Source organism: Triturus cristatus, chromosome 11 (genome assembly GCF_964204655.1).
Source record: "Triturus cristatus chromosome 11, aTriCri1.1, whole genome shotgun sequence".
NCBI lineage: Eukaryota > Metazoa > Chordata > Amphibia > Caudata > Salamandridae > Triturus > Triturus cristatus.
The window spans coordinates 577961365-577988688 of record NC_140594.1 but is presented as its reverse complement, the minus strand read 5'-3'; the positions used below and the strand labels follow the sequence as shown (position 1 = coordinate 577988688).

General features: G+C 46.8%; 1 protein-coding gene across 4 annotated transcripts in view; it reads right to left on the bottom strand.

Moving 5' to 3' along the window:
* PHYHIP (phytanoyl-CoA 2-hydroxylase interacting protein) overlaps window positions 1-27324 on the bottom strand; it is a 335593-nt gene that overhangs the window by 97435 nt on the left and 210834 nt on the right. For all 4 annotated transcript variants that reach the window (XM_085633782.1, XM_085633784.1, XM_085633785.1 and 1 more), the window contains exon 3: window positions 1766-1940. In XM_085633782.1, the coding sequence (XP_085489908.1) occupies window positions 1766-1940 (175 nt within the window). The remainder of the gene's footprint in view (window positions 1-1765; window positions 1941-27324) is intronic.

The window sequence follows — 27324 nt, the reverse complement described above, 5'->3', positions numbered from 1 at the left end:
TAGCGGAGGGATCTACAGGGCAGTCAAATCACACCAAGTTTGACAGGGGTTTGGGTCTTGGCTTAATCATACTGTACATATTGTGTGTGAATCAATACTGTCTTTTGTGTTTCAGATCAAGAAATTATTGTGTCTGTTCTCTTTGGTACCAGGCAGCTGGTACATGTGTCTGAAACATGTGTCCATGTCCAAATGAGCCCTGGACATATATAATACTTATGTCTTTGACCAATCAAGTCCTGAACCTGATCATTGTGTTCCTTTGAAGCTGAGTCCTTTGTGTTTTTCTTCCTGGCTAGATTCTCGAGTACATCTTTATGGCCATTTACAGGTATATTGTATCTCATTTTTGTGTCACTTGACAGTTTGGTCCTTTGTCCTATTAGCTGTTCACTGAGCAGATGGCTTCTATGTCTGACAGTATCGCAACGCAAAATGATGGGACCTCCCTGCAGAATGTGAAGATGGGTCTCCCATATCTCACAGATGTTAATTGGACTTTGGGGGCCCCTGAAGAGTACCCCCCTCAGTGCCGCAGGAGCTGCAGGAGCCCGTGTTACGCCACTGATATCTGATCTGTCTGCCTTTTATAAGCTTGATCCTTGCATGTGATCCTTGTGCAACAGGCCAGCTGGTGACATGTATGGTCCCGTCTCCTTGAGCACCTAAATTCTCTATCTATTACATGCATCTCTTGACAGATGTGTCCATTGTATGAGAATTACATGTAGTCCTGGCTTTTCGTGCCTGTCCCAGTGTATGTACAGCTGGACTGCAACAGCCTCAACAATTATGTTGTGTGGCTGCCACATGAAATGGGTTTCCATATTGATTCTTCTATGTATCTCTGTAAATAAATTTACTGTGAGGCACTGGACTTCATAAGTAATTACTTTGGCTCTGGTCTATATATGTATTATTGCGTCTGCAGGTTTGTAATCTTCTATCTCATTCAAGTGCCTGTTAGTTTTCGCTCCTACATTTATTTGTTGATTACCTTGCTGTCAATGCAATGTTCTGTGTAGTTTTACACCTCTGTCGCTGGGATCTTTGGTCCAGTGTTGTTAGATTTTTTGTCAATGTATGTATACCTCACAATGTTTGGCTTATGGGTACCTTTTGTGTGACCAGGCTGGGTAAACTGTGACTGCATCATGTGCTGTTTTTGTGATTTTAGATTGTTTTGGTGCAGCTTCAAAACTCGTTTCCCTATAAGATCAGCCTTTTTGTATTGACTTAAAACCCGCTCCACGTGCACGTATGTGAGTTCTAACTTCAATTCACAAACTTTACTGAAGGTTGTTCTTTTTGTTCTTATTTGTGTACCTATTGCATTAAACTATTCTGCCTTTAACTCGTCCCTTGCCAGTCTTTTCACACACTTCCATTGAGAATGGTCTCAAGTACCCACAGCCGCCTTATGCCATTAGGTATATGTAATTCTTTTCTGGAAAATTATCAAATTCAATACACAGCTGTCAGCCTATGTCATCAGTATGAACTCCAGTCTCTGCCCGAGAGAAGAGTTAGTGTATTGTTTTGTAGTAAGCGTCTTGTAACTTCACCAGAGCATGGCATACAAACATCCTTGATACCGTGCCTACTCATGTATCACACTAGATCCCACAGGACTGGAAATGTTACATTGGAGCGTGTTTGTGGTTCACACTGGCTCCAGGAATACGCAAGGAAGTAGGTTACACAATATGGATCAGATAGGTCAACCAATTCTCCTTACTTAGTGATATGTAAAAAACATACTCACCACCAGTGCAAAATTCCACTGTTTCACTCCAACCTGAGACGGTATATTCGCCATCACTTTGCTTCACTGCAGTCTGTACAGCCACTGTGTACTCCGTCCTTGGGCTCAGGAACCAGTGGCCTCTCACGGTCATGGGCAAAGGGACAGCCTTCGCCACCAGCTTTGTAGGAACGTCCTGTGTTCAAAAGACAGAAAATCCAGAAAGTTTCAGTCATAGAAGGCATCAGAGGATTCTCACCATCCTCTGTCTTAGCATTGTAATTGCAATTTTAAATTGTATGTATATAGGGATTACAACCCAGCGCATTGCAGAGAATACCACGTTAATCCAGAACCTTAGGTTAGAAGTAAGAAGTCAGTAAATGTTAAACAGAGCCTGGGGTTAGATCACTGTGAATATGTGTGCTGTGTTTGAACTGTAAAATGTCATTTGAGCCGTTGGCCTCACAATTCCAATAATAAGAGGCAAAAAAATGATGCCTCCTTGTTTGTACTTTCAAAATGTAACCATTGGGGCACCAGACCCAATCCACCTCATCGCTAATCTTGGATTGATGAACTAGGATTATTATAAATTCTTAAAACACTTGTTTATTGGGGACAATAATCTGAATCCCTTCTCTAAGATCTTCAAGGGATATGCATACCTGGAATTCATCCCATAAGAAGTACATCATTGCAAGAGGCCATACCCATGGTCACTATGACATGAAGTCTCTGGTACTTGCCTGCCTCTGCACCCCTATCAGACACTGTCTAGTTCCTGCACCACCAAAGGAAACTGTCCTCTTGATGTCTGTAAAGAATAGATCCCTAAAACTGGCATCACTTACATGTACCCAACTGCAGGTAAAATGAAGCGTTTCATCTCCACTGGGACTGTACCCAGTGGTCTACCCTCTGCAGCAGAAGTAGAACCTGGGATCGCCAGAGGGAATGTGCTCATGGGGAATTTATGTTTGAGACTCAACCCTCAAACCTTGCACCACCACAGGGAACTGGGCTTGAGATTTCTACAGACATGGGAATCTCATCTCATTAGTCTTTATTTCGATATTTCATCATAAAAGACGTAACAATAACAAAAGAACAGATAAAATGACAATCAGTCATAATTAAAAATACCATACAATGTGAACCAGTTTGTACATAAAACAAATTACCACACAATAAAATCCAAAATCATTAAAAACAGATGTAAAAATAAGAATTGATAATAATAATTCTCAGTAAATAAAACCACACAATTATTGTCAATTCTATGTCATCAATTATCAAAATAAGAACAGGAAAACAACTCTATTAGCAGCAATCCGGAAGACCCCAAACTAAATTATTGGTGTTGGTATATTCCCAACCCTAATAATCCACATCCAACCAAGAAATTTAGCAACCGCTATAACCAGAGGTTCCTGAGTGTTAGTTCTCAAAATAAATTCTCAATGCTTCAGAACCAACACGTGTGCCTAGATTCCGGCAAATAGGTATCAACCACTTGTTACGTGGGGCAGTGTAGGCTGCACATACAAAGAATATATGGGCAATAGATTCTTTTTGGCCCGTACACCATTTACAGACATCATCCTGCATGCCATTCCAAGATTTAGTAAAGGTTTTGATTGGAAGGCTACCAACCCTGAATTGGTGATATAATTTACGATCACAAGACCTAGTGATAATATCCCAATAGTCCTCCATATGGGGGACGAGCTTGTGTTCAAAAAATAAACCAGTCAGGGAGGTAGCCTCAGTCTTCGTTATAAATTTGTGACACACTAATGCCCAGTATGTTTCTTTAAAAACCTTTTTTGTGGGAAATTGACTATTAACAGGATCAAACCACAAGTTGCTCATCCCCATATCCACCAAAAACGTTCTAACTTCCCTAAACCATGGGATGTTTCCTGAACCTGCGATTGATCTAACATCCAGAATTGCCCTGGCAAATAAATCAAGTTCTGGAGTAATCCATATCCGCCGCCAAAAGGCCAATGGCCTGTAGCGGGCCACATCCTCAATGGAATAACATCCCAGATCCATTAAGAGAGGCTTTAATGGGGTGTAACCCGGGAGACCTGTCAGATTCCTCAAGAATTTGTTTTGAACCTTAACCAGCATGGATAGGTCAGAGAAGCCCCATAGTTCTGCTCCATACAGGATTGCATAGCTAATCCTAGAGTTGTAGATTTTAAGGGCTGGACCTATCCTTTTGGTCAAGGACGAACGCTGTTCTTTAATTAGGCTCCCTGTCAGCTGGGCAAACTTGAGGGCAAAAACATCAATCTGGGGTTTCCATTTTAATTTGGACTCTAATGTAATTCCTAAATAGGTCATTACATTAGTCTGGGCTAACTTAATGTTGTTCATAGTTACAAAACCATCCACTTGCTTTTTCTTGGTAAGGATCATAAATTTGGTTTTGTCGACATTAACCTGTAGATCATTGTCCAAACAAAACTGTTCAAATTTATCCAGTGCCCGTTGGAATCCTATCTGGGTTTTAGATAATAAGAGAGTGTCGTCCGCAAACATGAGTAACGGCACTGTGGTGCCATCCAGGGATGGAGCATCCATTGGAAAAGTAGAAAACTACTCCATTACCCTGTTGATAAACAACAAAAAAAGTGTTGGCGCTAAGACACATCCCTGTCCAACCCCACGTGACACAGTAAATTTGTTTGTAACCTGCCCTTGTAAACCCCAGCGAACACGTGCGAAATTTCCCTTATGTAGCTTGATAGCTAGTGCCAATAAGTCCAAAGGCATCCCCATTTCACTCAGTGCCCTCCATAACTTGCTCCTGGGCACCAAATCGAACGCAGACTTGAGGTCAATAAAGGCGGCATAGATGGTACCACCACCCAAACTCACCACACGCCAATAAATCAATAAGAACCTGAAAACTTGCTCGATGGTGCCTACACATGGTCGAAACCCAGCCTGTAGTGGGGATAATATATCGTCAAGCTCCATCCAACTCTGTATTCTTACGAGAACCATCCTTACAACTATTTTTTGTATGCAATCAATCAAGCTGATCGGGCTGTAATTTCCTGGATTGGAGCGGTCTCCCTTCTTGTAAATTGGCAAGATCTCGGCACCCCGCCATGAATCTGGAATGTGTGCCCCAGTAGCCATTGCATTCGCAATGAATACTATATAGGGCACCCAATTGACAATATCATATTTATAGAGATCCACAGGAACACAATCCATGCCCGAGGCCCTACCACTAGGGGCCTTGTTTAGGGCATCCTCTGCCTCCTTACTATCAAACAGTGTAATTTGTTTGTTTGTTGGAGAACAAGAATTAAACTCCAATAATAAGTCTGGCAGCAAGGAATCAGTCCCGGCCCCTGACACAGAAAACTGAGCACCAAAATGATTAACGCAGTCATCTGGGGAAACATAATTTGTGGGGGATTGTGATTGAATACCCTTGCCCCATTTTACAATATGCCAAAACTTGGCCAAGTTAGTCAATCTGCTGGCATCAAGAAGATCTTTCCAATGCTGTTCGTCCCATTCTTTTTTAGCACAGTGCAAGGCTTTTCTATAGTTTTGCCTGGCCATCTTGATATTAGGCATTTGTTTAGACCTAATTGCCAGGGACAAGAGTTTATAAGATTCACGGCACGACTTATTGTACCATGATTTCTCTCTACTCTGGCTCATTATTTTCTGAGGTCGGGTGGAGTTAGAAAAATGGGATTTCAGACTTAGAAATAGATCTTCATGAATATTGAATATTGAATATTGAGGATGCTATCATTAATTTCAGCCTGGGAATTAAAAGATCACAGTATAGCCAATGACCGTACAACCGTACAACAATCTTATGTTTTCTAGGGCTTCCATATCATCACACACTCTTGCCCATCGAACCCTATGTAAATCATTTGTTAGTAGGGCATCAGCAGTGGCCACCACTGTTGGTTCATTACCAGCCAACATTACTGTAAGATTGAGACTAAGAAGCAAAGGATTGTGATCACTTTTAGGACGATCAAGGATCACCATGTCATCTAAAATGGACCAGTACTCAATCTTGATTAAAATATAATCAATTCTGCTTTTATGAAGACCATTATCAAAAGCGGCCCTACCCAATTTATCTGACGTTGATCGTCCGTTTGTTGCCCTAAAACCACGTTCCAAACAAAAGCCCAGCAATTCCACGGCCGATTCAGACCATTTTTTTATGGGTATTAAATCCAGCGGAGGATTATTCCACTCGACAGCCTCCTCATCCATAATATTTTCCCCTTCATAGTTTAGAGGTTCAAATGTGCAATTAAAACCCCCCGCTATGATCGTAATACAATTGTGCCCCACTAAATCAAAGAGGGAGTCAAAGTCAGCAAACGTTTTCGAACTCTGCCCCCCCTGGCATCGCTCGCATATATACATTTACAATAAGAATATCCTTTAAAGCAGGACGATGTAATTTAACGGCGAGGATATCAGGGCTGTTTGTGGGGATCTCCTCCAAACTATAGTTGGTTGATTGCCTAACCCAAAGTGTAAGGCCCCCCGAGGGCCTACCTAGTTTTCCTCTCACAGCTGCTTTAAAAAAGTTTTAAAAAACCTAAACGGTGGACGGGTTCAACAGCCCATGTCTCCTGAAAAGCCCAAATATCATACTCCTCCACAAAGTCTGACCACTCAGTTACCGGGAGTCTGCGCTGTAAACCTGCAATATTCCATGAAGCAAACATAAGCAAAGAAAGATGACTACTCTGGCCTGGCGAGAGATGAACATCCACAGACTGTATAGGGGCTTCCAGCACAATTTCACCCTGTGATGTTTCCCTTCCCAAACCCAAATCCTCACACATGGGGATCACAGTTTCCGGCCTTTCTAAGTCGCCAAAAGCCAATATAAAACCACCAAGAGTCTCGCCATCAATGTTTTCCGGCCTATTACCACCCCCATCATCACAAAAAGCCATCGCAACATTGGGTTCAGGGCTCTCTATGGAGAGAGAAAGTCAATCCACCTGATCCAAAACTCCAAAACGGTTGTTTATGGGAATATTATATAGACAATCATTTAACCACCCCCTATTGCGCTCCCTGCTATCGTGCACTGTAGCCAACCATTTCTGCCTTCCCAAATAGTTTCCATGAGGGTAAAAATAGGAAAGAGGATGGGACTTGATACATGATGCGGTACCCTCAGTTCCCTGATCACAGATAAATTCCACGGCTCGTTTGTCTCTAAAGTTAAGGACAATACAATCACCTGTAGAATCCTTCTTTCGAGATCCCACCCAACCTACTCTACGCACATGAATGATCTCACTACGGTAAGGGTCTATGTTTGTTCAACCAATGTAAAGATTTATTCTTAAGTTCATCATAAGATTCCTGGGTATTACTGCCAAGCCCTGGAACCCCAGACAAAACTACTACATAGGGTGCACAATCTGGAGGTAAGTCCAAAAGGACCCCGTTGGGCTTTGGTACGTTTCGAGCACTGCTCATATGGCTTCCAGTACCAGCATCTCTTGGGGCAGGAGGATGAGGCCCCCTATCCTCATGAGATATGATATTTACCACTGCATCAGTATTAACAGGTGCATCAACCAACCTCGCAGTAGAAATATTATTGTTAGGAGATGGTGAAACACCTGCTTGCACAACTGGTAGCCCTGAGTTATTTAGAGAGGATTTCTGGCATGGCACCACCGTTGGTGCAGATAAACTCTCCACCTTTGTTGTTAGTATATTCATCGCATCGCCATACGAGCCCACCCTCGTATCGATGGCTCGGAGTTTTTCTTCAATACACATTAACCGCTCATTTAAGGGAGAGACAATTGAAGAAACCAAAATTCCCATTTCTTCCCAGAATCTAGCTCCCAAATTTGGGGAAGAAGCATCCCTTATTTCATTGGATGGGGGTATCTGTACCAAACCCGGGGTGGGATTATTTATAGGGGGATCTGGAGGATCACTATACTTCCCTTTCCCTTTTTTTGTACCATTATTTAATTTACCAACTTTGGCATTTGTCTGTCTCAATATACCTCCACCCCGTTTACGTTTACCTACTTGAGCACCTAGGGGGGAGGGCACAGATTTATTTGGTAACAAGTGCGGTGTGGATCTCGTTGACACCCGTGATATCACAGGATTTGAAACAAAACTCTGTGATAATCCCGCAGTTGCTGAGTGAACAGTCTGATCAGATATGGGCAGAACTAAATCAGCCGAATGAGACTGAATTTGACCAACAGGTGAGGATTGGACCGGGGAGGGAACTCTAGCCAATCTCCCCAATGAGGAACGTTTTGTATGCTCCAATTCGAGAGATACACGGCGTTCCGCTAATGTGATCTCTTTGTCCAAAACCGAAGTTGCTCTTATAATAAAATTATCTAAAGTCCCAAGAACACCAGTGTTGAAGCCTCTCCCAGTTATTTCACGCTGGCTGCCATAATCAGTTGATAAGTGATTGATCAAATGAAGAATACAAAAGCACAAAATACTATTAATAATAGTGATAATAATACACACAACCCCTGACACCGGGGCACAAACTAATATTTAAATAGGCCCGCCCTTGGCCCAAGTTTTTACTCCAACTCGTTGACTAAAAGGCCTCTTAACAGAAAGTCAATAGGCGTTTAAGAGACCCAATTTCAGGTAGGTTCAAATGGGGCGATCACGGAACTCCTGGAACTGTTAGACCTACACAGGCCTCCTTCATGTAGGGAAACGTCAGTATTATCAGCCCCCCCTACACAAAAAGCGCTGGAAACACAGAACCTTGATTATGCATCCTTAAATCCTCACTTTTCCTGCGCACTATCTCGGCAGTCACCCCAATCAAGCAGCCTTTCCACCTAATATCACCCTGTTATCAATGCTGATGTTGTAAGGATCCGTGTGAGATGTTCGAAGTCCTCACAAACTGTTCATCAATCTCAGCAGTCAGTCCTTAGGTACAGATCAGTAAATAAACACTCCCACGTACAAACAACAAGGATGGTCACAGTACCTTTTTCACGAATCTATGTAACAGCGCCAGAACCCATGAATTAGGAGGGTAGCCCTGCCCTGGCGCTTCCTGCTTATGAGGGCTTCCAACGCCCTCAGATGACGTCCGGCGCGCTCGTAGCGCTAGGCCCCCTGGGATTTGTGGTCCGGTTAGGCCGCAGTTTGATTGCCGTTCCCCTCACGGCTTGGAGTTTAGCAGGCCCAGGCAGGCGATTGAAGATAGGCAGCCGTTCCCCTCACGGCAAGTTGAAAAGTAGAAGTTTTGCATATTTTTAATCCTACCCAGCACGCGTTTTCAAATCCCCATGCCCTGCACCAGTGATAGAAACTAGTCCTATGATCTCCATGAGGAACACCAATGGGGACATCCTTATAAGCAACTGACCCAGAATTCCTTTGTTACCGAATAGAGATTTTCAGGTATTTCCAAAAGCATCATTAAAACTCTAGGGCATGATCACGAGTGGCCAAGTCTGATGCAATAATTATTGTACCCATAAAAATCCACACTGATGTGTTTTACAAGTATCAAGTGCAATAATTATCTCCTACTGTGACTCTTGGGACAATAATATACATATTTTCATGCCCACTAAAATATGCATATGCCAGTAAACATCGGACCTTTCACCTCATTAAATCCCAGCAGGTAGACCTGCTGAAATTAAATGAAGAGTACAAGCATTATCGCATCTGGTAATTATCAGGTGCAATAAACATCAAACCATTTATAATTGCAATCCCTGTGCAAAACACACAGTGACCACAATACAATAATCTCAGAACTTCCATAGACCTAGAGCACGCTTATTTGCATGTTTCCTTTCACAGAATCTCTCAGAAGTGCCCTTGTTTCTATGTAGAGAGCAATCACTTCAATTTTCAAGTCTTGCCATTTGGTCTAGTATCAACTCCAAGGAACCTTCATGAACTGTCTCCAGTGGTTGGCATTACATTCATGCATAATAATGTGAATATAATGGCACTGTTTAAAGTGTGCATGTCTTTTAGGCCGGTCGTCTTGAGACGGCCAGCCACACATGCGCACTTTAAACAGCTCTAACCCAGCTGTCTTCAGACAGCTAGGTTAGAGCAAGCCAAAGCCTCAACAGCTGTGGAGCGCCAGGTGGAGCACCAGGTGAGACCTCTCCCTCCAATCAGGGAGCTGCTCTCATGCTGCATGAGAGCAGCTCTCTGATGGGTCAGGGGAGTTCCTGCTTTCAGTTCGGGTGGTGAGAAGAGGAGCGGAGGACGTAGCGTTCAGGTAAGCTTTTATTTATTTTATTTTATTCTGTGTGCCCGCACTCCCTTTCCTCCCTTTCCCCCCTTCCCGTAGATGCCAGCCGCTACTGTGTGCTGGGCATGTTTTGACTTGTACTGTGATTGTGCCAACCTGCTTCCCAAAGCACCATTGTTCAAAAATAGTTTTTCATTGTCACTAAAGAGCAACAGTGATAGAATACAGAAAGAACCACTCTATCACGTTGTAGGAAATAAAAATGTATTTGATAGTAAGTCCACTATACAACACTACTGAGAGTCAGTCAGTCAGTCAGTCAACAATAGCTTTATTCGGTTAAAAATTAAAACCATCAAAGCATACAGCAAAATTTCATTAGCAAATAGTTACAATCAAAATAATCTACATAATCTGTTCAGACAAAAACACAATTAACAATATTTCATAAATACTAAATTAAATAAATAATTGGCGAACAATCACATTAAAAAGGAGGTCAACCCTGGAAATATAAAATTATTACATTTTCAAAAAAGAAGAGCAAAATTAATAAATAAAACCACAATTTCCAACTATCAGACAAACTTAGAAATGGGGGAAAAATCCACAAAGCTACATTCGATTTCTACATCTTATAGCCCCAGTAAGATAGCTGGCTACTCCAAAACATACCAATGGAGAACCTAGCATTTGCAGATAAACCAATGCGGGCCTCACTTGCTCAAAATGGCAGTTCTTAAAAATAGGGCAAATAAATTTCTTACGCTGAAAACCATATGCAGCGTATTTTGTTCTGAGGCATTATCACAGGGACAGGGCCCCAAGGTGCCCTCTTTAAAAAAAACCTTCGGGTGAGCTAAAAGCCAAGGAAGCATGCCATGTTTAAACCTTGACAACAAAAACAGATGGAATGGATTGTTTATATAGGTCAAGTATGGCTGAATCTCACTGCCAATACTTAACATGACAAAACTCCTAACAGACGGCTTGCCCACTTCCCCGCCTTCCCTCAGCAACCTTGCCCTACACACAAACTGGGACTTAAAAGTTTTTATGTCTAGTTTGCTCATCACACTTGGTTTATCAAATAAGTCAAAGTAGCCAAGTGTCTCCAAGTTAGATTTAATATATCGCAGCCAAGGGATGCACATGGCTTTGTCAAGGGCCAGACAGTCTTGAATAATAAGCTGATTTAGGCTTGGTGGGTGCTGAGCCCAAACTCTTAACCAGCCTAATAATGGGGCAACAGAAATCTGATCAATTAAATAACCTGCCCCCAAATCTTCCTGAATATTCAAAATTGGAGCAGATGCAGGTAGTGACAGCAATTTCCGGAAAAAGGCATTTTCTACTATTTGAATCTCTGGCGAAGCCTTATAACCCCAGACCTCACTGCCATATAGGGCCATAGGCACGCACTTGGCGTTATATACCTTCATAATCGCGGGCAGGGGTTTACAACCCAGCCGTTTTGCAAAGCCCAACAGGGCTCCTGTTGCCCTAGCGAGAATATTCTTTTTCTGGGCACGTTGTATGACCCAGGATCTCCTATCATCAAAGATGATCCCCAAATATAATAAGCTCCTGCCCATTACAGAAGAATTTAGCCTTTTTGGCCCCCCCCGCAGCCAATTGTCATGGAGTGCGACTTTTTAAAATGTATTACTAAACCCAAAGAAACCATAAAATCATTAATCCCATTTAAAAGGGCTTGAAGGCCTCTCGCAGTTCTTGCCAACAAAACCGTGTCATCCGCATACAATAATGCGGGGATCAATTTTGTACCTGCTCTTGGTATATCTTTACAAGATAAAGACAAGACATCCCCCAGGTTATTAATATAGAGCGAGAAAAGCAAGGGAGCAAGAATACACCCTTGTCTTACCCCTCGCTTCACCTGCCAAGCTTCTGTTAGATTCCCGTCCTCACTTTAACGGACGGCAGCAATAATATCCTCGTGCATAAGTGCCAAAAAGGCAATCAGCACGGGGTCGAGCCCCAACACTACCAGGGAAGCCCATAATTTTTGGCGATTTACAAGGTCAAAAGCAGTAGACAAGTCCATAAACGCTAAATGTAGGACCCCCTGCTTGGCGACCGTGTACTTCCCAATTATAAGATGTAGATTGAGGCATTGACCCACAGTGCTCCTTCCTTTTCTAAACCCATATTGTAGGTCCGAGATAATGGAGTTGTCCTCCAGGCAAGTTGAGAGTCATACCTTTCAACCCCCGCTGACATAACTGTTCCAAGGTGGAATGTACTAGGGAAGGCAGTGAATGGGAAAAGGAGAGAAACAGGAAGAATATAATGCCCCAGCCCCCTTTCTTGAAAAAACCGGAAAGGAAGAGGAAGAGTTAAACAAAGAAACAAGCTCAATAAAACATCATCCCTTAAGTATTCTCCACAAATGTTCTTGAAGGGCTCCATACCCCATTACCAACTTAACAAACAATGGACAGCGGGAAGAGGGCAGGTGACTGGGGGAACAAACAACTGAGAGTGGGAGGAGGGCAGGGTGGGGTAAAAAGAACAGGGAGGGGTGGGGTGGGGGAAGAAACTACAACAGCGGAAGGAGGGCAGGAGGAAAGCAACACGAGGGAGGGAGCAATAACAGTGGAAGGAGGGCAGGGGTGAGGGAGAGGGACTGCAGACACATGCACTCTTTTTATATATAACAAAGTCAAAAAGAGTACCTGCAGGAGCCTGCTGCCAGTGGAAGGACATTGGCCGCAGACAGGAAGATGTAATTGGTCCATGCTCTACGGCAGGGCCACATACAAAGTTCCAGGAGGAAACTGGAGGCAAGGAGGAGGAGGCGCTGACCAATAAGAAGAAGGAAAACTAGAGTGACGTGGAAGCCAATAAAAGGTAAGTAAGGGTAAGTAATGTCAGGACTTGCAAGCACTGTGCAAGCGCTGTGTAGGCGAAACCTAAACTTTGCCCATTTTGGAAACTGCTCTCTCTACGTTTGAATCTGTGAATAACTCACAAGTCAAGTCTTCCTAGGGGGACTGTCGAAAATTGACAGTCTCTTAGGATCAATGTCTTTGGCAGGAGAATACAGTTTGAAGTCATATCCTCATCTCCAGGCAGCAAGCCTGGTATCAGCGTGGCAGGCGTGGTATCAACAGCAGACAGATGACAGGCATGTGGGTCCAGGTTTCAAATATTTTTTTTAATTGCAGGCTAGCAGCCAACTTATAAAGACAATGGCGACACAGCATCCTCCCTCCCATATTGGTTTCATTGCCACCCACTGGTGCCCCACCCTCGTCCACAGCTGTTATCCGCGTGACTGCCATGAGTGGGCCTCGTGGAAATCACCCCCAATGAGTAGGCCCGTTTCCAAGGCAACGTAGAACCTCGAAGTGTCAGAACAAAAATGACTTATCCGTGAGAGAGAGAGAGGAGGCTGCATGCTGAAGTGCATCTCCATGGAAACTATGTATCCTTCTAAAAGCTGGTCCCAAATGATGGTCTCCATCATTGGGGAAGCAGGGATATTTCACAAAACCCGTCTCCCATCTGAGGGCAGTGGTGGCCTGAGGTTCACTGAGAAGATTGGAAGAGCCTCCGACATACCAGTCACTCTGAAAAGCAGGTAGGACTGGGTGTGAGCAAGTCATATGTCAGCAATATCCCGACATACACATAACTGTGCCAGTCCTAGCTAGCGTGACTAGCTAACGCCAGGCCATTTCAGACACAGTTTCCAGCCCTGAACATTTATATGGTAGTCTAATGAATTCTGGGTCTTGTAGTCATGTTTTGCTTCATTCAACAATTAGAATAACATGCTTGAAATCAATGATTTATAGGTGAAATATTCACACTGTCTGTAATGGCCTGGTGTGGGGTGGCCACCTAGTTCTAGGGGCCTGCCTCACCCACTGGTCCTTCAAGAAGTCTACCAATTTCAGCAACATATGTTCAGTCACTCTGAGCCAGCCAAGCCGGCCTTTCAGAAGCACAATCCTCTCCGAAAATTACCTCACGACATCGAGCCTGCGTGGGACAGATTCACAAAGCTTTTTCCGAGCATAACTCATACACTTACAATGGAAGACGTCTGACACTTTATGCAATAATGACAGCTTAGTTACAGAGACAGTTTTGCATGCGAAGGCGCCATTTACTAACCTGAAATTCCACTACTTATTCAGAAATTGCGGATCGCCTGCACATTTTCCATGTTCCTAAGCGGCACTCGGGGGAGTAGTTGTGGGTGTTCTCAAGGGAGTATTTAAGGAGATATAAGTAGGTAGTCAGGAAAATGCAATGCAAATGAAGTAAATCTGTGGGGGTTCACATATTCGCGTTATTTCACGCACGTATCTGCACTTCTGTTTTTTATTATCGATTTTGAGTAGCATAAAATGAACAGGTCGAACAAGATACTGAAAGACATAAATGTAAACAGAGGGATATAGCAGCAGAAAACCGAAAGTTCCAGTAGCTTTCCTCTTAGCTGCAGTTTTAATGTTACAACTGAATGACCCAGGTGCAGCTGAAACAGAATAGATTGGAAAGTGCACCAATGTTTCCCTTTTTCAAACCTGGGGGCTGTGTTGTTCTGCCGGACATGTAGTTTGTTTCCAGCCACTCCCCAAGGGCTCCCCTTACACCCATCTGTAGTGTCCGGCTGGACATGTTCTAGTGTTTTGCCTAGTGTTAACCCACACTACACACCCACCCATCACAGGCGTCACCGGTCAGATGACCCCAGGGCTCCAAGCGGGATGAAAAAACTGGGGGGGGGCTCTCAAAGGGGCGTGACCAATGTAATTAAAGGCGTGGCTTATAAACAGTACGTTAAAAATCTGTGTTTAGCATAGTGTGCCCGCCGACTTGTATTTTGCTGTTTCTGTTATTGCATCCAGATATGATACAACAAGTAACATCATACCTACAAGTCAGGACTATTGGCTATGTCAATAGTTGTTAGTTGCATAAGATAAATACGCAGCAACTATGGCTTGTATAGAATATTGAAAAAGCTTACACTAAATGCCCTGGTGACACCACAACAATGTTGCTGCTCTTGCGTGTCAAAAAGAGAAGGGAAATCCAGAGAGAAAATGACTCTTTAAAGGATTTCCCTTCCCCCTACAACGCTCACCTGGCATGACGTCATGACGCAACTTCTCCACTTGTGAGTAGTGTGAGCAGGGTACATCAATGTGCCTGCTGTCTGGAAACGGGTCTCTATCATGCTCTCTTTTGTGCCATGGCACATTTTTCTGGACTGCAGTGACAGCAGACTGCTGTCACTGCAGTCCGGAAAAAAACATCCCGCCTGTGCCAGCGCACAAAACAGAGCCCGATAGAGACCCGTTTCAAGGCCCCCTTAAAAAAACTGCCGGTGCTCAGACCCGGTGAGACCCAGCCCACTCAATGCCCTGGGTGACCCTGCAAATAAAAGGGGCCAGGCGCACGTGCCCTGGGCCAGTTTCAGTACAACATACTCTGTGTGGTCCTTTGCACAGCATGAGGGCCTAGGGCCCAAGACACTACACCATCCAACACCGGTGTCACCGGTCAGGTGACCCTGTTCATAAAAGGGCCCGAGTGTACGTGCTAGTGGCCAGTTCTCTACCCAGTATACCATTGTCCGTATTGTTATTAAATGCTATGAGGGCCTGAAGCCCAGAACACCACATTGGTGACAAGGAAGCAGACGCCACACGCTGTGCTGCCCCGCAGCCATTTGCCGTGTCCGAAGAGGACTGGTGCATCGGCACTGCCGCTATTGCCTGCCCACGGTAGAGGCATGGTCGCCTCATGAAAAAAAGGGTGAACCTCGCCTGAGGGAAGAACTGGAGACGGTCTGCCCCCAGCACCTCGCGCAACTGCTGTCGTCGCCCGCTTACTGACGGTGTGCATCTGGCAAGCAGTGCAGAGAAGCACAGGCCGTGCTGTCGACAGGACAGATGCTTCACAGCCTATCAAGGTATGCAGAACTGACGACATGCCTTGTGACCTTGTCCCATACCTGGAGAAGTGCCTATAAACTGCCCACGCCTATCATCATTCATCTGTCCAGTTGAGGGGAGACGGGAGCAGCGCTCTTTCAATAAAGTAAGCCACGGATGCAAAACCCCAGTGAGGCCAGTAGGGAACTGTCACTGGCAGGAAGAGGAGGGAGACCCCTGCGCCTCATTCCCATGTCCACAAGGCGTGAAAAACCAGAGGACACTGCAGCAGCAGCATCGTACCACCATTGGCAACCTTACCCACCCCTCCAACGTAACATGCATGCTAATAAATAAACACACAACACATTTCTTGTTTGGGTAAAATTGCTGCAGGTTTATTACATACACCATTATGTAATATGGTGGGTTATCTTATGGGCGATCCAAGGGCAGGCAACCATCTGGGCCGCCTGCCCGCCTGATGAGCCAAGCAGCACTGAGGCGAACCCCATCTGTGCTGCCACTTGTGGTGATCCTCTTCCCAGATCACGTGACGTCCCTTATTACTCACGCCCCTTTCAGGGCGGAGCGTAGCACAGCAAACCCCCGGTTATTCAGGCCCACAACCGTCCAAAGGACTAACGGGGCGCCAACACGGTTTTCAGGAACCTCCCATGAGGCTCCTAGAATTTGGCTCTGGCACCCCCTATGGTGCCGCGCAGAGGTAACCTTCTGTACCCCTTTTCTTCCAGATCGCCCTGTAACTCCGTCACAGCTCTGGAGGTGGCCACCGTCACCGCCAGAGCCCCCCAGCAAAACAGCTATAATCTTACCCGCAACCTCTCCTGTCTAGAGCCTCCTGCAAATCTAGATGAAAGAGAACCATCCCTACTGGTTATAGATGACCCCATCTATATCCCACTAGCCCTTGACATTACCCTGATTCAGCAGTGTTTGATGAAACAAAAGGCCCTTTGGCCAGTGGAGTTGTGCCAAGAACTCTTCACCCCATGCGGGAAAGTTCCACTGCATCAGATGACTCAGCCCCGCGCCAACTCTGGGCGGGACGGTTTCAGACACCCAGGCTCACACTGCCCCACCTGTTTGCTGCTCTTACCTAGCTGCCGTCCTTCTAGCACAGTGTGTACCTGAAAACCTGTGTCCCACATCTATGGGACTGCAGCCCACTTGTTGGGTGACCACTCCCATAACCCGCCTGCCTACATTGGCTAATAGGGCGAGAAGGGTTGTCCTTAACATTTGAACAGTCCCTTAGCTTTCGAAATCATGACACACAGGAATGTTCAAACTAGAAGTATGTGATAATGAGCAAGGCTGCCCTCCAGCACTTCCCCTGCATCCCTTATTCCTTGTGGGAATTTTGCCTGCTAAGCTCCATCTGCGGTGAAATCCCCTAGGAATACCCGCTTAGAGAATCTGTCTAATTTGCACAATGCGCACTGTCTGCAATATGGTGCCTAACATTCAAGACTGGCTAAGTCCTACTTTACCCCCATCCTCGGATATTCCCTAATAGGGGTGGGGGTGTGGGGGTACCCACTGCCAACCCGGAGCATCCCAAGCGGTCGAAAATTACCTGCTCCGCTAACTTTTGTTTTTTGTCGAACACTGGACGTGCCAAATGTTCTAATGACATAGTAGCCCATTGTGCTTGACACCTTATTACCCCATTTATTGGGACGGCAGCACACTATGTTGGCTGACCACGTCCACACCAAGCATGGCTAATATCGCTGACCGTGCGGGACTTTTGAGCTTAACTGTAGCAACAGGTCACCTACCCTTGGTTCTGGGGTGCACTTACTTCACCCCGTTGACCAGACAATTGCACAGACCCCTTTGGGTGCTAACCCTGGTGAACACCTCATTGGTTCGAAATCTAGTTTGACCCTATATGTATTATGCCCACTATTGGCGACACCTCACCCTTTTATATAGTGGCAACTTACGCAGTGCACCTCGCTTGCTTAACTGCCGATGGATCACAGATGCCAGTACCTGCTAACCATCTCTGACCCTGGATGCTTACACTCGTAAAAGTGTCGGAATCCCAGATTCCCAGTTTCATGTTAGCTGCACTACACTTTCAGTGGATCCGCTGGGAGATACCACAAACCGCATTGGTCATGAGAACCTTAAGGAGCACCCAATTTTCACCTGGGCGCACCTCTAAATGATACTGGCTTCACACAGCTGTAAGGCCAGAGACCCACATCCTAAACCTGTTTACTGGTTTTTGCCACTTGGCACCCTTCTGGTTGCAGCTCTGTGTTTGTGAAACACGTGTGCCCCCGGGGCGCGATGCCGCTGAACAGCCGGTGTCTGTTACCCACTCGCTGTTACTATCTATCGCCAACTGCCCTTACTTGGATTGAAGGAATGCTGGATGCTTCCTAAGGAATGTGGAACTAATGCTCCAGCCTAGTTTGACCCCAAAACTTCGGGACAACCCAAGCAGTAATCATGCCCTTCACGGTACACCTACCCCAGCATTGACTATCAACGTATTTGGGACACCGGTAGCAGAAGATGCCCCTTCCAGTCTCAGGTTCTAGCCCATAGAAGGATAACCCAGGGGGCAGGCAAGTCTGTGGGAACCAGAGGGGAACATTCTGCGCAAATATCCTGAATATTGGTAATGCCACAAGGTCAATAATACCCTGTCGCCATTTGGCTCTAACGCAGTGTTTACCAAACTTTTATGCACCGCAGCACACTTGTTAGATGACAACTACCACCACCCGCCTGCTGCCCTGGCTAAAGCGCGGGTAAATATGTCTTAACTGAAACGACCTGATACCTGCCCTTGGTTGCAGAGGAATGCCCACCCAATGTACATGGTACCTGTTTCTATATGGTGCTCGCAGGTGTCCCTCATAACGGCCCTCGTAGCCAATTGCATAATGATGTCTCAGCATTTCGCAGCGCCTCTCTTTGTGTTGTAATTTCCTGAGTAACTGTAAAATTATACTTTCCCACCATTGGGCTGGTAACCGGGGCAAAGGCAGACAGAACCTTGGCATAAGATCACAGATTCCTAGAGTAAAACAATAATTATCCTGCACCATTATCACAGGTAGTGAGTGTTCCCCATGAGACACCCCCCAGTTCTGTGTGACACAAACCCTAACGCACCGTGTGGCAGTTTGTGCATATCATTCTAGGGTGACTAAACCCTAATGTGCCCCCTTCCCTGAATGATCCCCCGTACAAGGGTACAGACTGATGACCAAGTGCTGCACCAGCCTATATCACCAGAGTCAGTGCAACCATTGCAGGGTGGCATGCCAAGCTAAGCCCACCCAGAATTCGCCTGCCAATGTGAGAGGACCAAGCATTCATCGCTTCTTAAGCCATCACTGTCGATGGCACGCCCAGCCGGTGAGACCACACTACATGGGCAACGGTTGTCACACACAAGGCCTGTGTTGCCTCAGCCTCGGTCCGCCGGCAGCACAGTGCCCCACAGGCTACCTCCTGGTTGCGCAGTCAATGCAATCTTGACATGGCTGACCCGTACGCTGGCATTTAGTGCTAAGCTTAGTGTGCCACCGGCTGGTATTTTGTGGCTTCTGTCATTGCCTCCGGATATATACTATCAAACCACACTACACCTACAACACGCCAGTACCATTGGCTTTAACAATGCTTGTTAGTTGTATAAGATAACTGAAGCCACAATTCTGGCATCACTGCGTAGCATATTGAAATTGCTTCCATTCTGAAATGGGGGGTGTTGGAAATACCCCACTCCCACACCGGAAAGGGTGGTGGTAACGGGGTCTCTCCAGACATACACAGTGGTAGCTTGGCTCGAGTGGTCAGGAATCAGGCACCGTGCTAAGCATACGTCATACCCATACAATAACCATGCGTGCATCCGTTCCAAAAACGACTCTACACCGTAAAAATTATGAAAATATCTCTGTTTATCTTCTTTTTCTCTTAGTTACTGATTAAATACATAATAACACAATCACCATATACAAGGCTTTTTCTGTGGAAGGGTACGTCAAATATATACTGTCTTAATGATTCAATAAATAGGGGAGATCATAAATAATTAAGGCATAAATATAAGTGCATTACATACAGGCAATCAAATATTATGAGGCAATAAATACTGCAAGCCAATAAATATTGTGCGACAATAAATACTGTGGAACAATAAATACCGTGAAGCAATAAATAGGTTAAATACAATAAATACAGTGCTCTCAATAAATAATTAAAAGCTGACAGTGACACTTATAGAATCAGATCACATTTAGATTTCTATGGGCTGATTTGGCCCAGTCACAGCTTGTGGTTGGGTGGATGGCTTGAGGGTGTCTATTCCCTGGCTTGGACAAGGCTGAGGCCCAAACTGAGGTAGATAAAGGGGGGGAATTCTAGAGACCTGGCTCTCTCACTCTACACAACCCCTCTGAATTAGTCTCAGCTCACCCCTGGCACAATCAAGCTGGTTCCAGCACCTCTCTAGCCCCTAGGGTAGTCTCTCAGGATTCCACAGGGCCTTAGGCGCCCTCTATTCCACTTACTGGCCTTTTTCTGAAGCTCCGACGCCGCTGGAGTCGTGTCGACGCCGTGAGGCGGTTCCGGTTCGATGTCGGCGGCCTCGGCGCAATGTCAGTTCTTGACGATGCCGGTAGGCGGTTCCGGTTCGATGTCGGCGGCCTCGGCTCGATCTCGACCTCCGGTTCGATGACGTCGGGCAGTCTTGGCTCGATGTCGACTTCGGGCGGCTCCGGTCCGATGGCGATCTCAGGTTCGATGACGTCGGCCGGCCTTGGCTCGATGTCGTCTTCCGGCGGCTCCGGAGTGCGATCCCCACTCCCGACCTCCGGTGCTCCTCTCCTCAGGTTCCGGCGACTCCGGAGTGCGACCTCCACTCCCGACCTCCGGTGCTCCTCTCCTCAAGTTCCGACGACTCCGGAGTGCGATCTCCACTCCCGACCTCCGGCACGCTTCACCTCGGTCTCCGGCGACTCCGGAGGGCGGACTTCACTCCCCCGTCGACGCCGCTCACTCGACCTCGGGTGACTTCCTCCTCGACCTCTGGTACTCTCTACGACCTCTGTCGGCGCCCTCTCTCGACCTCTGGCGGCTCCGGGTACGACGTCTGCTTTTCCAGTCAGCGCCGCTTCTCCACCTCGGGCTCCGGGTCTCTAGGCTTCTCGACGTCGGTCTCCAGGAAAACCAATAATCAGGTCAGGACTTTGCTGTTCTTTGCTTCTAAGGCCTGTTCCTGCTGTCCAGGTCCTTAAGATGGTTTTTCTTGCTTCTTCCCACACAGGGCTCCAGGCTGGGCTCAGTCAGTAGGGACTAGTATCAAGGGTGGGTTTATGGACCCCACTCCAGGCACAAGTTTCCACCCCTGCTGCCTCACTCCTTCCTCCTTCAGGTTTCTGCTGCTCTCCCCTCACCAGTCAGGTGCCAACTGCCAGCTCCAACTGTCAACTCTCTGTCTTAGCTTCCCAACATTCTAAACCGCCTCCAACTGTCACAGGGTTCTGGAATGTTCTGGAAGGTGCTGGTAGGTTCCAGTGGGTCTGATGATGTCACAGGTGGCCACCATTTTGTGCTCCAGGCCCTCAGACAGAAGTTCCAGGGGTAGATAAAATGGCTCCCTGGATCTGCATCAACACTAAAAAGTCTGGTGGTTCCCAAAAAGGAAACATTCTAACAGGGTTTGAGGCAAAAGTGGGACAAAATAAATAATGATGAGGAGGGACCACCCAAAGGGCTGACAGGTCTAACAGGGGGACTGTCACCTTTATGTGTTGAACATTGCATTAAATGTCTCCCTTCAATGAATAGCAAACTCAACCGCAAATGGGACCATTACACTAAGCAACACCACCAATCAATGGAAATCAACCATACCCCCTGTTAAACAGGTAAAATGTGTGTGAAACCCAGCCATAGCCAGACAAAACCATAGAAGCAGTTTATCTGGGGCATTGTAGAGACGTAACTGATACTAGACAACCTGTCCCTTCTATCTGAAACTCGATAATCATTAACAGAATGCCAAGTGACATAAAAAGAGGCAGATCAACTGTAATGGCTCCCGCGGTGCAAAGGCTCTTACTATAAGAGGGAACCTCAAATAAGGTGCTTTCTTTACCTGCCTTTGCATAATCTTGGTCACGTGACCTTGGCTGGTGGCGAGCTATACCTGAACATAACGGAAAATGAAAACTCTGGAACTGCAGCCATGAAAGCTAATTAAATGAAGACCACTGAACCAAGGCAACTCCTCAGGAGTTTATCCCCGCAAAGCTGAAGTCATGAGACAATCCACACCTCTAGGGGTACCAGAGCATGTTGAAAAGGATCCCTTAATAGCCTTCTTGAATGCTTTAAACCTCTGATGCATAAGGATGCTTTGACCACCTTTGGAATTGCCCACATTTATGAATGGTCCCTTGATTTTCTGTTAGCCACCCACCGGTTAGCCAACTCCATGTACTTGCGAAGAACACAGTCCCTTATCAAATTGGCTCCAACCAAGAACAAGTTTATTTTTATTCTTCCAACCTGTGGGAGCAAAACTAACATCAACTGTCGCACTACCGACCCACAGCGCTCCGATTACCGACCCGGTATGCCTACCTGCAAAGCTTCACAATGCGCCGCTTGGGCCATGTGGCTTTGTCACAGGTTTTTAGTTGCCTAAGATAAATAAGCAGCACTGTGGCTTGTATATAATATTGAAAAGTTTCACTTAATGCCGCTGACACCATGACAATGTTGCTGCACTGCCCTAAACATCATTCTCAACAGTACAATGCTGCAAAGAACTCGATGTGCTTCCCTTGAAATGTGCGCATTTCTAGTTTCCAAAGTACAAAGCTCTGTATTTACCGTTTTCATAACCACCACAATAACACAGAAGCAGCTTGGAGATAGAAGTCACCAGAGACCCACAGCCTCTCCCGTTCTCACATTGAAGAGCACACGCGCCAGGGAAACACAATTTATCACAGTATAAATGACATGGCGGCTCCTGTGCCCCGCAGCCGTGAAGGGGTGTAGGACATATCTGGGGCAGGCGCGCGGGTGAACAGCGCAGCTAGCCAGTTGTAATTCCTAAACAGATTTGGAAACACTTTCCCTACTCGATCAAACTGTTTAATAAATACAAAATTGTGTTTTAACGATCAAGTCCTCTGTTTTAAGAAATCAAAGGGTTTCCAACCTGGTCCCAATCCTACATAATATCCGACTCTTAAATATGCAGCACAGCAAACAAAGACAAACGAGCACGTACACAAACTCGCATACACGAGATCGAGTGGTGTGAAACAAGCGTGCGTTTTCACACATAAGTGAATTTGTTAATCGAAGACCAGCCATGTGGCTCTTTACACGAGTCTGTAAAGAGCTACAGACCTGGGGTCAGCACCCGATTTCTGTATTTGTACACCGGCGCCTGTCTGAAGAACAGAAGAGTTCAAAGACACAAAAAAGGCTTGAGATCAGAATGATATCTGTGTGTCTCACTCTGATGCTAACCATGTACCGATACCACATGTAACACAACATACCACGCAATTTGTTTCTCTGCAGAAGCAAACGTGTAAACTTAAACAAGATGCAATAGTATGTGTTTCCGCTCAGACAGTCAGTTATACTTGAATATTTGCATCATGCTTTCGAAAATGAAAATTTAAGCACGCAGAAGGGCTGGATTCTGTTCGCTTAACAGGGCATTTAATCATGGCTAGGGAAAAGAACAGGTAAAATGCTCGACTTCTTGTTAACATCCATGTTAACCTTGTTAACATTCCAGGTGCCTGTGACCAAGCCTGCGGCTCGCCTCAGGCCAGACTGGGAAACATTGTGCCTTATCGCACCACCCCGCCCACCCAAGGCCACACATACGTGCCCACGCGACCAGTGACTCGGACTCGTGGCAGGCAGGTGTCCAGACAAAGTCACCACAACAGAAGAGGCCGGTCAGCGCCGCAACATATCCGCCACCACGCGGCGGAGGATGCCCGTGGATGCAACCACCAAACCGCCGATGCCAGACAAGCACCTCAGTTTTGCTGTGTAACGTGCAGTGAGAGCCAAAAGTTCAGAAGCTGGGGGGTGGAGACACATCCTCACGACTAATCCACAACTGGACCGTTACGGGGCAAGCCACCTTATACAGGGTGGATCAAAAGTACACCGTGACCCCCGTGGAGCTAAGGAACTGGCAGACGTCGAGAGAGGCGCCACCAGGACGCAAACCACCCATGCTGTGCTCTTGTGCCTTGGACCGCCTACTAAAAGACAACTCCTAGCTACCCCCACCACCTGGCAGTAACCGGTCCGGCCCGCTTGAAAGCACCGCGAGGTTGCCTCCTTCACCCCATTAGCTAGTGTTAAGAAAGAGGGGGGGGTGATACCAGGAAAGGCTGATTTCGACCCCTAGACTCGACCCAAAACAATGTCTAAGTCGGGGAGGAAAAATGCCCCAAGGACACGGACTCACCGCCGAAGACTCTGCCTCCTGACGCATTGCGCAGCGAGGGTCAGACCTAGAGGCACGCACGCGGCTGCTGTGGCACAAACCCGGAGGCCCAGGGACCTTGAGCAGCCGCCCAGTGCGCCACCGGCATTGTTTCAGCGCCCCCCCACTATGGCCGGCAGCTCTTTCCGCAAGCCCCCCCCCATTTAAAAACTCGGTGGCCACGAAGATATCTTGCGGTCAGTGCTGGGACTGAGCCTCTCAGAGAAGACTGTCTACCCTCAGCGGACCAAAACCAGATCTGCTGGCAGTCAAAATATGCCGGGAGGTGTGGTGCGGTGGGTGGAGGGGCTCATAAGTGGTGTTCCACGCCAACACAGTCAGGACCACGGCCACAAACAACCCCACATCTGGGGAAAACGCGCCACAGGCCTCCATAACACAAACCCCACGGTCACCGCTACGCTCGGGGTAGATGACAACCCCGCTGAAACAATGGCTGAACACAGATGCACAAGCCTTGCAGCATAGCATTTTCAGTACTGTATTGTTTCCGGTTATCAGCCCTTCAAAGCATGCTCCTGCTTGTTCCGACACAATAAGTTTCACGGGGCACCAGCACGCCAGGGAACAAGCCATGCACACAGTCTGACTGGTTCCTGGACACACCAATACCATCGGGGTCACCACGGGGTCTCTCGCGCCACGCCACCACGGCCAATACACAGTACAGCGTAATGCCACAACAGCCGGATATACACCGAGAGAGGCAGGGGCAACACACAAACCCTGACTCACCTTAATAACCCCGACGGCAAAGACTGGACGACGATGACCCCGGCGTACCTGGACAGCGTGTCCAGACGGTGTGTCTGGGGCACGAAAGAGGACGCCAAGATGGTGGGGAGGCCTATATACCCCTTCCCCTGTCCTCGCGCCCAGGAAGTGACGCTCGCCTAGCGCCCTTCGACAAGGCTGGGGGACTCCTACCTGAGTCCCTGCCCCTAAGAGGGTGTGGGGGTGCCCAGATGGTACTAGAGGGCTGCCCTCTTTAGTGGCCCCCTGCGGAGGCCACGGACAGCCGCAAAGACTGGGAGTGCCAACACAGCTCTGAGGACACACAGACACAAAAGATGGGAGTGCCATTATAAAGCCGCTTCCTGATTGGGCTGAAGCGCTTTTGAGGATAAAGGAGGCCCGGTCTGAGGTGTGTTGAGTGAGAATGTCTTGAGCCCACAACAACACTGTGTATCCTCCCACCTGCAGCGCCAGCTGGGGTGACAAAGGCCCACGGCATTAGAAAAACTGCAGGGGCCTCATGAGGTGGCTGCACTGCCATCCAAGCAAAAAATAATTGTGCAATAGGCAAGACGCTCTGCCGACTGGCATTAGCAAAGAGCTTGTAGTGCCTGTGACCTCGTCTCGTGCAGCGAGAAGCGGCTTTGGAAGGGTGGTGCCTCACATGCTTATTTGAGGCCTGAGTATCGGTAGGGCTGCAGTCCCTCAGGACAACCGCCCCAAAGCAAAGCACTGATCGCTGCATTGCGCCCGGCCCAAGTGCTCCTGACAAGATGAAGGGAACCAGGCCTGTTGTACACCTGAACCACTGAGGCAATTCGAAGAGTCATCGGGGCTAAACTTGTACCAACAATAAGCTATGGCCACTTTATCTATCCAGGAAGGCTTACTGAGACATTAGAACGGAACCATACATCCTCATATAAGAAAATATGTGGCATGCCAAAGAACACTCAGCGCACTCGAATCCGTTTGGAATTCAATCTAGAAAACATGGATATAGCATGCAAAAAAGACATAAGTAACTACTATCTTCAGGTGAGTTGGGCAGACCCTGAGTCCGCGCGGGGTACCCTCAAGGCAATGTTTTCTGACAAGAAAGGCACCGGGCGAAGTAACTGGACATAGCCGGACTAACATTACATTTTGACCCAATGCTCTTGTCAGCTCTCCCAATTACCAAAGCTCAACTAAAGAATAATTTAAAGACGCATGCCGAAAATGTTTCAAGGGATCTGGACTTAAACCAGGCAAGAAGCATCAGAGGCGCAGAGGAGCTTGTAGTATCCCATGCAGGCGCGCAACACCCATTGGGCTCACCGGGCTTCAGCCCCCCCCCGTCATGTTTGTCAGCCCGGCCGAGACAGCCTCGCGGGCTGCCGTCCGTCTAATTGCAGCCGCACCTGAGTACTTCACGGGTCTTTAAAATACCATTTACTCGTTAATGAGGCTTTTGTTGTGTTTCACCCCTTCTTACAGCCATTCTGCCTATGGCTGGAAGACTTAGCCCCCCCGAAATCTTTTTCAGCCCCCCCCGAAATTTGGCTCTAGTTGCCTGCCTGATCCCATGAGACCTCTGTTTGCAACCATACTTGAGAGCAGCAGTTAGAAAGCATGTATTGAGAAACATCCTATCAGTTAGGCTCCTAACAACGCCCATTAGGGAGTACAGGGCACAGTGGAAAACCTGGACTCTGGGACAGGAGCAATGGAGGCTGTGCACATACCATTCTGAATCGGTTGCCCATATTGTATGCTGCTGTGCAAGTTTACTACAACAGAGACGCGGGTACCTGAGGCCTCTCTTCATGCAGCACAAGATAAGAACATGTAAGAAAACACTGCTGTTCATATACACATCTGTTACTCCGAAGGACCTAGCACAGTTTGGCAAATTCTTTGTGGAAACAGGTAGATTGCCACAAGAGTTTGGACAAATAATGAGGGCCTCCAGCCAGGGGCAATCTACAATTCTATAAGCACCATATGGGGCTCCCGCTTGTCTACATTGTATGAAGTCACTAGTAATATGTAGCATAACATGGTCTAAAATTCAATAAAATTACAGGACTTCAAGCATGGCTTTATGCGGCCTGCCTGCTTCAACTGCTAT